The sequence below is a fragment of the Oncorhynchus tshawytscha genome, linkage group LG08, assembly GCF_018296145.1.
Source record: "Oncorhynchus tshawytscha isolate Ot180627B linkage group LG08, Otsh_v2.0, whole genome shotgun sequence".
Lineage (NCBI taxonomy): Eukaryota > Metazoa > Chordata > Actinopteri > Salmoniformes > Salmonidae > Oncorhynchus > Oncorhynchus tshawytscha.
This window is the reverse complement of record NC_056436.1, coordinates 71,210,575-71,227,755: the sequence shown is the minus strand read 5'-3', so window position 1 is coordinate 71,227,755 and position 17,181 is coordinate 71,210,575. Positions and strand designations below refer to the sequence as shown.

The window sequence follows — 17,181 nt, the reverse complement described above, 5'->3', positions numbered from 1 at the left end:
GTCTTTCTGGAAAAGCCATTTAGGCTTTTTATTTATGATCTTCATTCAAACGAGCAGCTCTTATTCTGTTCATATGACCCTCTGTTTCTGGATAGAGGAGTTATTATTTCTGCCATTGTGTACATCAAATTGTAAGTCATTTGAAATCATGAACATCCTTTAGAGTTTTGAATTTAATCTGTGATAAGAATTATCAACATAACATAACATTGACTGTTATATTAAAGCATCTGCTATTGGGGAACGAGACATGTCCTCCTAACTCATTGTATTAGAATTGGTTATAGATGCTGATGTATAAACTACAGTTAATCTAGCTGCTAATGAACCATCCACATAGATCATAAAATAAACATGTCATATGTGAGTTGGGTCGAGGCCAGGGTCATCATTGTCCAGCGCCCCTGGAGCAATTAGGGTTAAGTGCCTTGCTCAACAGAGTTTTCACATAGTCGACTAGGAAGGTTGGGAACTACCTTTCGGTTACTGACCCAACTCGCTAACCACTAGGCTACATTCCACTCTAGATCAGTGAGACATGGTGAATCAGTGGAATGACAACATTTTCCACTCAAAAGTGGACAACAAATAATAGCTTTTATAAGGTAATATAGACTAACTATAATTTATGATGAACACAAACATTTTGATTTGTGCAATACAGCTGTGTACTGTCCTATTAGTAAAACATTAGTAATAATCTGTAGTATCAATTAAAAGTTGTCTACTTATGCATTTCTAAAACAAACATGCATCCTTCTAAAATCAGCTGCTTAAAAAGAATCACATTGTAACCAGGGCCAATAACCCATCTTAAAATAATACAAGTTAGTAAGTAGTGACTTACCTGAAATGTCCTGCAGCAATGATTTGTATTGAATCGGTTTCCCACTAACGGAAAGTCTATCATTCTTATTGCCTTTACATTTGCATCAAAGGTGATCTAATCCAAAGAATCAACAAATCAATATCCACTAAATGTTGAACTGCACGCACTGTCGCTCAAGTACCTGTGGCTCAGTTATTGAAAAAAAATGTACCCTCCAATACAAAGAACACTATTGAACGTTAATATCAAACATGCGAGAGATCAAATCTAGTTCGTTTTTTGAATGACAGTCATCACATAACGCTCGTGTGAGACCACCTCACCGGACAGAACGCGTGCGTAAAAACTAAATAAATAAAAGTCCTCTGCTCGCGGTAGTCTACAGTTAACTCCTACCCTTATGAATTTCGGAAGAGACGCTGTAGGCCTAATCTGTTTATTTATTTTCGCAATTTTCATTTGCATCCAAATACCTTTTTGCAATAATTGAGCTAACAGACCTTGCCATCCAGTAATCGACCGCAGGCAAACAAACAGCCGAGGGAAAGGCGGTCCATCCAAGCTCGGAACTTTTGCCCAATCACAGTGTAGCCCTAGTCACAGCTACTCAACAAATTTTAAGAATTAACTCTTTCGTATTAGCCTACATTTAAGGCAGTTCTGCTGAAAACATGGACTATATCATAATAATACAAATATATATATAATATATATATATATATATATATATATATATATATATATAATATATATATAAAAATAAAATATATATATAGGCTAATATACATAATCACAAAATGTATAACAATAAAACATTAATGTAATAAATGCATTATAATGTAATTACAATGTATTGATAGTTAATATTCAATTGAATTTCTATTCCCACTATGTAATCAGACAGATTGATTAAAGATTGAAATGGTATGGTTTGGGTGTTAAAAATACACACTGGCCTAGCATTAGAAAATTGGTCAAAAACATTCATAAGAGAAAATGGTCATTTAAAGAATAAATGTAATATGACAAAGTGTCATTTTATCAGACCCAGATGAAGCATTATCCTGGATTAAAACAAGCTCCATGTAAAATCTCCATTGAGAATGTACTCCTGGACTAGGTTAAATCTGTGTCCAGGAAATCAGTCCCATGTGGTTCGTAATAAATTCATCAAGTAACACACCGATGCACTGAGAAGGAACATTAGATCAACCCGCATAAAAATAATTCATTTGATTTGTACGGTGCTTCTCACACCCAAGGCGCTGAAGAAAATAACAAATGTAGTACAAATAATAATGAAAACAATCCAAAACACAGACGATTGAAAGCAGACAACAATCAAAGCTATATACAGGTGTCGTCAGATCCGGTGGGCAGGAGAACTGAATTAACAGAGGTCTTTGAACACTTTTCTGAAGAGCTCTGTCTTTAGCTGTTCCTTAAATGAGGCCAGAGACTCTGCAGCCCTGACAGTGACTGGAAGTGCGTTGAGGAGGATGAGGAGGATGAGGAGCTGCACAACTGAAAGCTCTGTCACCCATAGTTTTTAGTCTGATGTTGGGATGCTGAAGGGAGATGGACCTGGAGGAGCGAAGGCTGCAGGATGATAGGATGTCAGACAGGTACTTGGGTCAGAGTTGTGGATAGCTTGGTAGGTGTGAATCAGGATTTTAAAGTCAATGCATGAGCATATGGGGAGCCAGTGGATGTTGAACAGCACTGGAGTGATGTGCTCACGGAGGGAGGTGTAGGTGAGGACACGTGCAGCACAGTTCTGGATATATTGTAGCCTGTTTAGACACATGGCATACGCACCAACAAACAGAGCTATTCAATAGTCCAGGCAGAGCAAGATACAGGCATGGAGGAGTCGTTCAGCTGCAGGTTGTGACAGCATAGGTTGTAACCTGGCAATGTTCTGTAGATGGAAAAATTCACGTTTGGTCACACCTTTGATGTACGCCTCAAACGAGAGTGGACTGTCAAATATCACACCCAGGTTGAGAACCTCACTGGAGGAGAGGACCTTGTCACCAATATATCAATTATCATTGATCCTACTTGAATGAAGGGACTTGTAGTCAAAACAATGTTTGCTTCTTTGCTCTCAAACTTTAAAGCACAGGAAACAACTGAAGGGGATTGTTACACAGACAAAGTTCAATAGTTGCCCTCAAGTAAAAGTTGAATCCATTGACATAGAACAGCTGCTATATTATCAATATATATTATAATAAACTGTATATTGTATAGCCCTCATGCTTACAGTGCACTTGGAAAATAATCCGATTTTTCCCACATTTTGTTACGTTACAGCCTTAGTCTAAATTGATCAAATTGTCCCCCCCATCAATCTACACACAACACCCCATAATGTGCAACTGAGCAAGAGGACAAGTACATTCGTTTTTGCTCTGACATGCACTGTCAACTGTGGGATCTTACATAGAAAGGTGTGTGCTTTTTCCAATCATGTCCATTCAATTGAATTTACCACAGGTGGACTCCAATCAAGTTGTAGAAACATCTGAAGGATGATCAATAAAAACAGGATGCACCTGAGCTCAATTTAGAGTCTCATAGCAAAGGGTCTCAATACTTATGTAAATGAGGTATTTATGTTTTTTATTTACAAAAATGTCAAAAACCTGTTTTCACTTTGTCATTATGGGGTATTGTGTGTAGATAGATGTGAACCTTTGTTATTTAGTCCAAAATAAAAATCTGAAATATCACATTTAAGTATTCAGACACTTTACTCAGTACTTTGTTGAAGTACCTTCGGCAGCGATTACAGCCTCGAGTCTTCTTGGGTATGACGCTACAAGCTTGGCACACCTATATTTGGGGAGTTTCTCCCATTCTTCTCTGCAGATCATCTCAAGCTCTGTCAGGATGGATATGGAGCATTGCTGCTCAGAGATAATTGATTGGGTTCAAGTCCGGGACTGGCTGGGCCACTCAAGGAACTTCAGAGACTTGTCCCGAAGCCACTCCTGCATTGTCTTGGCTGTGTGCTTAGGATCGTTGTCCTATTGGAAGGTGAACCTTCGCCCCAGTCGGAGGTCCTGAGCACTCTGGAGCAGGTTTTCATCGAGGATCTCTGTACTTTGCTCCGTTCATCTTTCCCTCAAACCTGACTAGTCTCCCAGTCCCTGCTGCTGTAAAACATCCCCACAGCATGCTGCCGCCACCACCATGCTTCACTGTAGGGATGGGGCCAGGTTTCCTCTAGACGTGACACTTGGCATTCAGGCCAAAGAGTTCAACAATCAGAACAGAGAATGTTGTTTCTCGTGGTCTGAAAGTCTTCAGATGCCTTTTGGCAAACTCCAAGTGGGCTGTCATGTGCCTTTTACCGAGAAGCGGCTTCCGTCTGGCCACTCTACCATAAAGGCTTGAGTGCTGCAGAGATGGTTGTCCTTCTGGAAGGCTCTCCCATCTCCACAGAGGAACTCTAGTGCTCTGTCAGAAAGACCATTTTGTTCTTGGCCAAATCCCTTCCCCCCTGATTGCTCAGTTTGGCTGGGCAGCCAGCTCTAGGAAGAGTATTGGTGGTTCCAAACTTCTTCCATTTAAGAATGATGGAGGCCACTGTGTTCTTAGGGACCTTCAGTGCTGCAGACATTTTTTTGGTACCCTTCCCCAGATCTGTGCCTCGACATAATCCTGTCTCGGAGTCCCACAGAGAATTCCTTCGACCTCATGGCTTTGGTTTTATTCTGAAACGCACTGTCAACTGTGAAACCTTATATAGATAGGTGTGTGCCTTTCCAAATCATGTCCATTCAATTGAATTTACCACAGGTAGACTCCAATCAAGTTGTAGAAACATCTCAAGGATGATCAATGGAAACAGGTTGCACCTGAGCTCAATTTTGAGTCTCATAGCAACAGGTCTGAATACTTATGTAAATAAGGCATTTCTGTTTTTTAATTAATACATTTGCCAAAATTTCTAGAAACCTGTTTTCACTTTGTCATTATGGGGTATTGTGTGTAGATTAATTTACATTTTTCATTTCATCCATTTTAGAATGAGGCAGTAACGTAACAAAATGTTGAAAAAGTCAAGGGGGTCTAAATACTTTCCGAATGCCCTGTATATATATGTTTTTTAAAATCCTGATAAATAAAATGGGTAAATATTCAATGATATTATGCTATTTATATGCTTTAATTACATAAACAGGGAAATGTCTTAATGACCTTGGTAGGCTGCTATTGTGTTTATCCTATGGATTCTTGGACAACTGAGAGCATGTGCAAAAAGATAGTGACTCTTAGTGGAGATTTGAGGGAATGCATGCCACAAATGAGTCAGCCAAAAGTAGCTGGTAGTACAACATATTTAAATACTTAAAAAGTTACAAATTACCATTCAAAAGTTTGGGGTCACTTACACATTTCCTTGTTTTTGAAAGAAAAGCACATTTTTTGTCCATTAAAACAACATAAAATTGATCAGAAATACAGTGTAGACATTGTTAATGTTGTAAATGACTATTGTAGCTGGAATGGGCAGATTTTTTAAATGGAATATCTACACACACAGGCCCATTATCAGCAACCATCACTCCTATGTTCCAATGGCACGTTGTGTTAGCTAATCCAAGTGTATAATTTTAAAAGGCTAATTGATCATAAGAAAACCCTTTTGCAATTATGTTAGCACAGCTGAAACGGTTGTGCTAATTAAAGAAGCAATAAAACTGGCCTTCTTTAGACTAGTTGAGTATCTGAAGCATCAGCATTTGTGGGTTCGATTACAGGCTCAAAATGGCCAGAAATAAAGAACTTTCTTCTTAAACTTGTCAGTCTATTCTTGTTCTGAGAAATGAAGGCTAGTCCATGTGAGAAATTGAATTGCCAAGAAACTGAAGATCTCGTACAACGCTGTGTACTACTCCCTTCACAGAAAAGCTAAAACTGGCTCTAACCAGAATAGAAAGTGTGGGAGGCCCAGTGAATAAATGAGCAAGAGGACAAGTACATTAGTGTCTAGTTTGAGAAACAGACATCTCACAAGTCCTCAACTGGCAGCTTCATTAAATAGAACCCGCAAAACACCAGTCTCAACTTCGACAGTGACGAGGCGACTGGGATGCTGGCCTTCTAGGCAGAGTTCCACTGTCCAGTGTCTGTGTTCTTTTGCCCATCTTAATCTTTTATTTTTATTGGCCAGTTTGTGATATGGATTTTTCTTTGCAACTCTGCCTAGAAGGCCAGCATCAAGAAGTCGCGTCTCCACAATCCTGTCTTGGAGATCTACAGACAATTCCTTCGACCTCATGGCTTGGTTTTTGCTCTGACGTGCACTGTCAAATGTGAGACCATATAGACAGGTGTGCCTTTCCAAATCATGTCCAATCAATTGAATCTACCACAGGTGGACCCCAATCAAGTTGTAGAAACATCAAGGATGATCAATGGAAACAGGATGCACCTGAGCTCAATTGATTCTCATAGCAAAGGGTCTGAATACTTGGGTAAATAAGGTATTTTATTTTTTACAATTAGAAAATGGATTACTTATTTTCACATCATCATTATGATTATCATTAATAAGGCTGTCACATAAAAAGTGGAAAAAGTCAAGGGTCTGAATACTTTCCTTAGGCACTGTATATATACACAGTACTAGTCATTTGGACACCTGATTCAAGGGTTTTTCTTTTTACTATTTTCTACATTGTAGAATAATAGTGAAGACCTCAAAACTATGAAATAACACATATGGAATCACATAGTAACCAAAAAAAGGGTTAAACAAATAAAAATATATTTTATATTTGAGATTCTTCCAAGTAGCCACTCTTTGCCGTGATGACAGCTTTGCACACTCTTGGCATTCTCTCATGAAGCTTCGTGAGGTAGCCACCTGGAATGCATTTGAATTAACAGGTGTGCCTTGGCAAAAGTTGATTTGCGGAATTTATTTCCATCTTCACGTGTTTGAGCCAACCAGTTATGTTGTGACATGGTAGGGGTGGTATACAGAAGATGGTATTTTACCAAATAGGGCTAAATCCATATTATGGCAAGAACAGCTCAAATAAGCTTAGAGAAATGACAGTCCACCATTACTTTTATACATGAAGGTCAGTCAATACAGAACATTTCCAGAACTTTAAAAGTTTCAAGTGCAGTCGCAAAAACCATCAAGCGGTATGGTGAAACTGGCTCTCATGAGGACACCACAGGAAAGGAAGACCCAGAGTTACCTCTGCTGCAGAGGATAAGTTCATTAGAGTTACTAGTCTCAGAAATTGCAGCCCAAATAAATGCTCCAGAGTTCAAGTAACAGACACATCCCAACATCAACTGTTCAGACCGCGTGAATCAGGCCTTCATGGTCAAATTGCTGCAAAGAAACCACTACTAAAGGACACCAATACAAAGAGACTTGCTTGGGCCAAGAAATACATGCAATGGACATTAGACCGGTGGAAATCTGAAGAGTCCAAATTTGAGATTTTTGGTTCCAACCAGTGTCTTTGTGAGACGCAGAGTAGGTGAACAGATGAACTCCGCATGTGTGGTTCCCACAGTGAAGCATGGTGGAGGTGCAATGGTGCTTTGCTGGTGAGTCTGATTTGTTCAGAATTCAAGGCACACTTAACAAGCATGTCTACCACAGTATTATACCAAGAAGGAGTGATGGAGTGCTGCGCCAGATGACTTGGCCTCCACAATCACCAGACCTCAACCCAATTGAGATGGTTTGGGATGAGTTGGATCACAGTGTGAAGGAAAAGCAGCCAAGTGCTCAGCATATGTGGGAACTCCTTCAAGACTGTTGGAAAAGCATTCCAGGTGAAGCTGGTTGAAAGAACACAAAGCTGTCATAAAGGCAAAGGGTGGCTACTTTGAAGAATATAAAATATATATTATGATTTGTTTAACACTTTCAGTTTCTACATGATGCCATATGAGTTATTTCATAGTTTTGATGTCTTCCCTATTATTCTACAATGTAGAAAATAGTACAAATAAAGAAACCCTTGAATGAGTAGGTACATCCAAACTTTTGACAGGAATTGTAGATCTCTCAGGTTAGCATGAGTGCTCAACAATGCACTCTCCTAGTTTCTGTCACAAAGATACCTGAAACAATACTTTCAATCAACATTTTTATTGAACCTTAAATTAACTTATCCTTTATCTATCTCTATCCACACACACAAAATTATTTACAATGGTGATGACCAAATTCAAGCAACACCCACCATTCAGACAGCCACCTACTCAGCAGCAATAATCAGATGCTTCTACTGGAGTTAGAGTTGGGTCTCCTGTGGCAACATGTAACTTTTTGACCAACCAGACCAAATTCGCATAGATCTATTATTCTACTTTAAAGCAAGTCTAATACCGCTTTTATCTGTTCTATTTCTATGTTTATGTTCTGTTTGAGTCTTACGTTCAGTTTTGTACACAAGCTTAAAAAAGCTGAAACAATATTTTTGGTTATGGAAAATATATTTCAATGGTTTAGATGTACAATGATTCTCTACACTATACTAGCTTATTTTGTCATATAAACTGATATTAGGCTAACTATTAGAGTTTTAGCATATAGGAAATGGTGGCGCGATTTCTGCATAGAGCAACTTAAGTGCCATTCACATGTGCTATTGCCATCGACACAACATGTGACTTCTTAAGATAAAAATAAAAAGACCAAGTTGCTAAATTAAAATAAAATTCTAAAATGTGGCATTTCATTAAAACAGTATCTGATCAAAAGGTAATATAGCTTCTGAGCTTAGTTTTTTCTTGGTTGTGGTCACTGGTGATGCAGATCCACAACGATCTGATTACTGTGAAATTAATGACCAGCAGTACGAGAATAGGTGGAATACGTTTTTTTTTTTTAAATGTAGGTGAATGTCTGCTGGCATGAGAGAGTCATTGTAGAAGAAACATCGGTTGAATGTGTATGTAAACAAAAAGGTATGCTTGTCCAGTAGGGGGCAGTGATAGTCAGGTATGATTCAAAGTGTTGCAGGTTTGGAGGGTGAAACCAGTGGGTGGATGAGTCATGGGTGTTTGGCATCAGATGTATATGGGGTGGTATTGCCTGTGGGTCAGTTTCTTTCTGCAGGTTGGGCAAGTGTGGGATCTCGACAGTGAGTCGCGGAGGCACTGACTGCAGAAAAGGTGACCACATTTTGTGGAGACCACTAGTCTGCCACTTTCAATGATCTAGAGGAAGAGGAAAACAGAATCTTAGTTGAAGAGACAACTTCACATTCTGGTAGCTACACAGCAATTACAGAAACAGTTTGGCATAGTCACCTTCACACACACAATGATGTATGCTTCTCTTACCTCAGCATAGGAGTCCATACACACTGGGCAGCTGACTGTACCTGGCGTAGACCTGTGGAGAACACCAGACCATCAGGATCTACCGCAACCCAAGGTCATGATTTCAGTGGTCACATGCCAATATTATGATTGGATAAATGGATGAATGAGATTGATGTTTTTATGTGCCTTAACACAAATATTCTAGTAAAATTGTTGTTGTTTTTTTAAATGTTTTTTTTTTATAGGTCATCTGATAAGATTATCATGTCAGAGGTTGTTAGTACCTGGCTCTACTGCTGGCCTGTAGAGAAGATAGAAGATCAGCACTGAGGCTCCCATTGGTATCCCCCTCCTCATCACTGCTCAGCACGTAACTCTCACCGCCAAGTCCACGTCTGCCCTGAAGCCCTGATATATGCCATTTAGCAGATAAACATGCATTTTTCTAACAGAGTTTGTCTGATGTAGTGATGAATGATTACTTGAGGGTGAAAACATAGTTAATCTTAATCTCTGTGATTGAGGAAAACAATGAATTACCTTCATCGACAACCTGGTTTCCCCATTCGCAATCATGCAGTGGTGGAAAAGAAGAGAATAGAAACATAAAATGTCAACATTTCAGTCTTTAAACAGTGACAAACGCTTATTGTTATCAATACAATTAAAACAGCTAATGCATACATCATTATTTGCATAGAGAGAGCTCCCAAACTCACCACCACAGAATCATTGTTGGTCAAGTCAACCACAGTTGACTCAGAACCTTCACATGTCAAGTCCACCACCTCCTCACCTGCACAGCCAAAAGAAGGGTTTGAAACCTATCCATAATCAACCAGAGAGAAAGGCATAAAGCCATTGGTACTCACTGCTCGTCCTACTGCTCTCCAGCACAGCAATGGTCTCAGCAGCGGCTGCTGCACGAAGTGGCATAGTGGTGGTGACTCTGCTACTCTTGGCTGTGCGTCTGGAACTTGAGGGGGCTCCAGTCCTTCTCTTCCTCTGTGTCTGTGACAAAGTACTGCTTTTTAGTAACCAGACCCCTTTGCTTAATTAAGTGAAAATGAAACTGAAGGTTTTGGAGGGTTATCATGTGGCAGGAATGTGGGCCTACAACAAACACTACACATTGCCTGCTACCGTAGGCTGAATGCTAGAACAGCCATTTACATGGTAAAAATGTTATGGGATGCATTTCCTCCGTCGTTTTTGACGTTAGGCCACTCTGGTAGGCCTACATTATGACCAAATAGCCTCAGCGGGTACAGCCTCAGTGTTCACAGTAAACGCACACTGGAAGTTGCAAGGAATTTTCACAACGTTGCGCTCAGCAGAACTGACATTTTCTCTGTGTCTAAAAAAAAACGAGGGATGTAAATGTGAGAACTTACTGTACTGCTCATGTTGTGATGGGAAAGGTGTGGATGAAAATCGGTAAAATATAGTACACGCTGATAAATCTACATCTGTTCCGACTCAAACTCGAGACCAATTTAACGGTAATCTGGGGAAATAAAATAAACCAATGACGTTACAAAACAAGCAGTCACATCTGATAAACAACACACACTAGGCATGAGCTTTACAATATGTTGTTGTTGAAAAATAGAAACCTATTAACATTAGCTAGCTAATAAAACCAAACAGCTCCACAATCCATCTCAATCTCTGCTTAGAGAAATAAAACGTGAGTTTATATACTAGCTACGTTTATCCACAAACATAACTAACCAATTGTGTGGTTTAGCTGCTGTGATAACAAAAACAGCTGGTTAGTTAGCTAGCTAAGTTAATGAGGTTAGCTTGCATATTAGCTGGGTCTGAGCTGGGCAGCTCATCAAGAAGCGTAGGTTTATCCCGAGAACATGGTCATTAACACGGTTTATAAAGCATGACATGCGTCTAAACAACTAGCTAAAGTATCTGATTATCACAAATGCAGTGGATAATGAAAACATGAGCTATAGTAGCGAGAATTAACATTTTAGCTAACGAGCAAAGCCAGCTAATTTAGCTAATAACGCTAACATGCTCCTATGCAAGCTCTACCTCCTTGTAAAATAGGTTTACAACCCGAGTCATCTTAACCTAACGTTAACAAAAACATTCAGCATTTAGGTGAGTGACAGCTAGATGTATTAAATTATAAATAATCCAGGTTTAAAATGGTACATACTTTTTGAAAATCAACTTCCTCTCTCCTGCAGCCTGCTAACCAAATACAACGGGAAACGCTTCTTCTTCTTTGGGGTTGGGTTTGGGTTGGCTGATCGCATCCACACGCCCCACCTTCATAGAATGAACAACATGCAGCAGCAGCCCCGGTGGGCAGAGCTGGGTTACGTTGGACTGGGACTTTTAAACTTGTCGTTTTACAATGGGTCCACAATGGTCATGTGTAGCCTAGTTGAGATCAGTGTATTGCATTTCATTTCGTCCTTGAGTTAAGTAGAAATATATTTCAGTAGTAAACAGGGAAACAACAACGAGTTCCAGGCAGTTCACAATAGAAAATACCAGAGGGGCATCGTTTACTAGGCTACCTAAATTATTGGGATCATCTGGTTACCGCCAGTGTTTGGAATACATTGAGTTACTTGACAACACAGACCATGGGACGCCTTTTCTCACCTAAGGTGTATTTGTCAAAGGTCCGCGGTGGGTCTGTGTAAACTATACGATTATATTGGAGACAGGTTTATTGCGGTGAATGTCATCTGTTCTTTTACTCGTATAGCATTTCTAAGTAGAAGCCATATCAGCCAGGGAAAATAATTGTTCTCACTTTATGATAGAACATTCAGATTTTCTGCCTGACTGTGGCACTCTTTACCTGAATTTTTAGGATTTTCATGTGATCACAACAAAAATACTTATTTTGCTCAAATAGGGATAATTAGTTTTAGAATATTAACATTCCGTCTTCTGCCTGAATGTGGCGCTGTTTACCGTTATTTTCTGGATTGTCTAGTGAACAGAACAAAACCACTCATTTTACTCAGCTAGAGATTTAATGGAATTGTGTTTATTTTAAAAGGTGGGCTGACCTGAATAATACATTAAGGGGAAAGTATCCAGAGGCTGATTATCGTTTGGCACATCTTTTTATTTACAATGCTGGCTGCCATGGTTTACACAAACACAGGACATTGAATGCTCCCCGAATTGACTCAGTGAGGTCAAACAGGTGTGTGTGTGTGTTAGTCAGATTATCCAGTGTCCATAGCAACACTATTGATTATTTTCTATCCCCAGTGCATGTGGTGTATTTGTATTTATTATGGATCCCCATTAGTTCCTGCCAAGGCAGCAGCTACTCTTCCCGGGGTCCAGCAAAAGTAAGGCAGTTAAACAATTAAAAAAAACATTACAATATATTCACAACACATTTCACAACACATTAAGTGTGTGCCCTCAGGCCCCTACTCTACTACCACATATCTACAACACAAAATCCATGTGTACGTGTACAGTCAAATCACATTTTATTTGTCACATGCGCTGAATACAACAGGTGCAAACCTTAGAGTGAAATGCTTACTTACAAGTCCTAACCAACAATTCAGTTTAAAAAATACCTTTAAAAAAGAAGAATAAGAAATAATAGTAACAAATAATTAAAGAGCAGCAGTAACATAACAATAGCGAGGCTATTTACAAGGGGTACCGGTACAGAGTCAGTGTGCTGGGGCACCGGTTAGTCGAGGTAATATGTACATGTACTGTAGGTAGAGTTATTAAAGTGACTATGCATAGATAATAACAGAGAATAGAAGCAGTGTAAAAGAGGGGGGCAATCCAAATAGTATCTGGTCAAACACAATTTTTTCCGAAAAGTTTACTAAGGGTTGGTAACAGGCTGATTGGTCGACTATTTGAGCCAGTAAAGGTGGGCTTTACTATTATGTAGCTGAATGGCTTTTTCTTCCCTCCAGGCCTGAGGGCACACACTTTCTAGTAGGCTTAAATTGAAGATATGGCAAATAGGAGTGACAATATCGTCCGCTATCATCCTCAGTCATTTTCCATCCAAGTTGTCAGACCCCGGTGGCTTGTCATTGTTGATAGACAGCAATATTTATTTCACCTCTTCCACACTCACTTTACAGAATTCAAAATGACAATGCTTGTCTTTCATAATTTGGTCAGATATACTTGGATGTGTAGTGTCAGCGTTTATTGCTGGCATGTCATGCCTAAATTGGCTGAACTTGCCAATGAAACAATCATTAAAGTAGTTGGCAATATCAGTGGGTTTTGTGATGAATGAGCCATCTGATTCATTGAACGATGGAGATGTTTGCCTTTTTGCCCAAAATGTAATTTAAGGTGCTCCAAGGCTTTTTACTTTAATTCTTTATGTCATTTATCTTTGTTTCATAGTGTAGTTTCTTCTTCTTTTTATTCAGTTTAGTCACATGATTTCTCAACTTGCAGGATGTTTGCCAATCAGTTGGGCAGCCAGACTTATTTGCCATTCCTTTTGCCTCATCCCTCTCAACCATACCATTTTTCAATTCCTCATCAATCCACGAGGATTTAACCAGACAGATCTCAAGATCTGTCAGGTTGGATGGGGAGCGTCGCTGCACCTGAGTTCAATTTCGAGTCTCATAGCAAAGGGTCTGAATACTTTTTTAGAATCTAAGAATATTTTTTTCTTATAACTGTTTTCGCTTTGTCATTATTTGGTATTATGTGTAGATTGATGAGGAAATGTATTTAATCCATTTTAAAACAAGGCGGTAACGTAACTAAATGTGAAAAACGGGAAAGGATCTGAATACATTCCGAATAAACTGTATATACAGAATAGGTTGCCATTTGGTACACATCCCATCTGTTGATGAAGCCACCTGAAATCAATGGCTGCATACCAATTGTCCATCCCTCTCCTCATGGATATCCAAGCATTGGATAGGTGTAAGCATTAGTTTCAGCTACTTTACATCATTGTTAAATCCCTGAGATGAGAAGAAATGTGCATGTCCACACTTTGGAAGAAGGACAATGGATATGCAGCCAATGTTGATAGTCACAAAACTTGGAGTCATTAGTAAAAAATAATATTCCATAAAAGGTCAAATGATTGACACAAGTTGTTGCAGTAGTAGGTAAGACAATGGATCCAGATCTGTACATGTTAATTGTGGACTTTAAAATAACAGGCAGGTAGAGCGGGGCCAGGTGGGATAGGGCCAGGCACGTCCAGGTGTCAGGCCAAGGTGTCCTCAGTCGCGGTCCAAGAGCCTCAGGCCCTCCGGAAGGGGAGACAGAGAGAGATTATAGATGACTGTTAGTGAGAACATGACTAACACCATAGTACACTACATACACTGGGGGTAGAGAATAATCAATAGTGTTGCTATGGACACTGGATAATCTGACTAACACAGATACACACCTTTTTGATCTTGTTGAGTCAATTCAGGTAGCATTCAATGTCCTGTGTTTGTGTTAACCATGGCAGCCAGCATTGTAAATAAAGAGATGTGCAGAATGATAATAAGCCTCTGGATCCTTTCCCCTTAATGTCTTTAAAAATATATTTTTTTTTTACAAACTTTTTCTCCCGAATTTAGTGATATTCAATTGCGATCCAATTACGCTCTTGTCTCATCACTGCAACTCTCCAATGGGCTCGGGAGAGGACAAGATCGAGTCATGTGTCCTCGGAAACATGACCCGCCAAACCGCGCATCTTAACACCCGCCTGCTTAACTCTGAAGCCAGCTGCACCAATGTGTTGGAGGAAACACTGTTCAACTGACAACTGAAGTCAGCCTGCAGGTGCCCGGCCTGCCACAAGGAGTCGCTAGAGCACGATGAGACAAGTAAAGCCACCCGGCCAAAGCCTCCCCTAACCCGGACAATGCTGGACCAACTGTGCGCCACAGGGTCACGGCCGGGATGTGACACAGCCTGGGATCTAACCCAGGTCTGTAGTGACGCCTCAAGCACTGCGATGCAGTGCCTTAGACAGCTGTGCCGCTCGGGAGACCCCTTAATGTATTTTTCATGTCAGCCAGGCCCACCTTTTCAAAGACACACCATTTAATTAAATCTGTAGTTGAGTAAAATAAGAAGATTTGTTCTGGTCACAAAATAATCCAGAGAATTATGGCAAACAGCGCCACATTCAGGCAGAAAACAGAATGTTATATTCTCAGCCAGGACCATCTTTTCAAAGAAAACTAATTATCTCTATTTGAGCAAAATAAGTATTTTGTTGTGATCACAAGAAAATTCTAACAATTCAGGTAAAGAGTGCCACAGTCAGGCAGAAAATCTGAATGTTCTATCATAAAGTGAGAACAATTATTTTCCCTGGCTGATATGGCTTCTACTTAGAAATACTATAACAGTAAATTAACAGATGACATTCACCGCAATAAACCTGTCTCCAATATAATCACATAGTTTATTTACACAGACCCACCAAGGACCTTTGACAAATAAATATCCGTGTGAAAAGGCATCCCATGGTCTGTGTTGTCAACAAACTCAATGTATTCCAAGACTTGTGGTAACCTATGATCCCTATAATTTAGATAGCCTAGTAAACGATGCCCCTCTGGTATGTTCTATTGAGAACTGTCTGGGACTAGTTGTTTTCCTGTTTACTACTCAAATATATTTGATTTATTAAGTCAAGTATGAAATGAACTGCAATACACTGGTCTCAAATATATTAGCATAACTAGGCTACACAGATCCATGGCAGTCCCACTGTAAAATGAGAGGCTGTATTAAAACGTGTCCCAGTCCAACATGCCCAGCTCTGGGCTTCTTCCTTTCTTATTTATTTTCATTTTTTCCCCTTCTTCTTCTTCTTCTTCTTCTTCTTCTTCTTCTTCTTCTTCTTCTTCTTCTTCTTCTTCTTTTTCTTCTATGATATCATGGCGGTCCGCAAACAATCGTTTAAGTGCATGCCGCCACCTACTGTGCTGAATGTACGATCAATCGTGATCTGCCCAATGCTTTACTACAATGAACATAAAAAACAAATACATCCCTACTAACTTCTACCACACCCTCCCCCTCACCTTCCCTCCACACTTTTCTTTCCTTTACACTGAGCAGCTACATGTCCCATTCTTTGCCATTTAAAACACTGCAGTGCACATGGGACACATTCTCTAACATTGAGACTAAGGAATCCGTTCTGTTCTTTTCCCAGAAAGACTTTCTCAAACCTCAGCATCACTGATAAGCTTTCACTTCTTTGATCCTCTTTCCTACTGATCAGCCTTTTGGCCTCAATCACTCTGCCTCCCTTCACATTTTCTTTAATATCATCTATGGACATAGATATTGGGACCCCAGTGATGGCTCCCCTCAGTCTAGCATATGCACCAGGTACCTGCCTGGCTTTTAATCTTCTTCCCATTAAGTTTTTCCATTTTCAAAATCTTCCCTTGCTGAGCGTGGCTACCACACAATATTAACAATCTACCATTTCCAATGGGCCGAGCTAATTTCACTTCACCTACCTCTTTCTCTACGGCAGTAGTTAGTTGGATAGGTTGTAAGTGAGGCCCTGTGGTCTCCTCAAACACTTTCACCACTTTCAACTCCAACACATCATTACTCTTGCTTCCTACCTTGGCCCTCTTTATGCTTTCTTCACTCGACGCTTCACTGCTTTCTGTCTCATGATCTCTCTTCTTCCTACGTCTTTCCAGTACTGACCATTCCGGTCCTTGACCCTCTTCCTCCCGCTCCATACCATCAGAACTGACACCCATATTGTTCTCATTCCAGCACAGCTGTTGCTTCACCAACTTTTTCTCCATTTCGTCCATTTAGTCCGCACTATCCGCCTCCATTTTCGACCTCCTCCCACGGCCGCCTGCTCCTTCTGCACCCCACTGGGGCTTCACGACTTCTTCTTTACGTTTTTTGGGGCGAATCGCAACCAAATGACAGTTGCATACACCACCTGCTGCACTGGAGTGTGAGGCCGGTCACAACCTATCTATACCTCTATATTCTCTTAACTAACCCAGAATTTCTAATTGAATAAAAGC

The 17,181-nt window shown here is 40.0% G+C and overlaps 2 protein-coding genes across 2 annotated transcripts in view; both read right to left on the bottom strand.

Moving 5' to 3' along the window:
- The window catches only part of fgfrl1a (fibroblast growth factor receptor like 1a), a 160,566-nt gene extending 159,203 nt beyond the window's left edge, over nt 1-1,363 (bottom strand). The window contains exon 1 of the mRNA XM_024428945.2: nt 848-1,363. The gene's annotated coding sequence lies outside the window, so the exon portion shown is untranslated. The remainder of the gene's footprint in view (nt 1-847) is intronic.
- A 7,313-nt stretch (nt 1,364-8,676) lies between these two features.
- On the bottom strand, nt 8,677-11,482 carry rnf4 (ring finger protein 4). Its single transcript, XM_024428946.2, has 8 exons — nt 11,328-11,482; nt 10,543-10,655; nt 10,021-10,159; nt 9,868-9,944; nt 9,689-9,701; nt 9,433-9,556; nt 9,167-9,218; nt 8,677-9,040 (listed from the first exon to the last, which is right to left on the bottom strand). The coding sequence occupies exons 2-8, from the start codon at nt 10,552-10,554 to the stop codon at nt 8,891-8,893; spliced, it is 567 nt and encodes a 188-aa protein (XP_024284714.1). The 5' UTR covers nt 10,555-10,655; nt 11,328-11,482; the 3' UTR covers nt 8,677-8,890.
- Nucleotides 11,483-17,181: the final 5,699 nt, after the last annotated feature.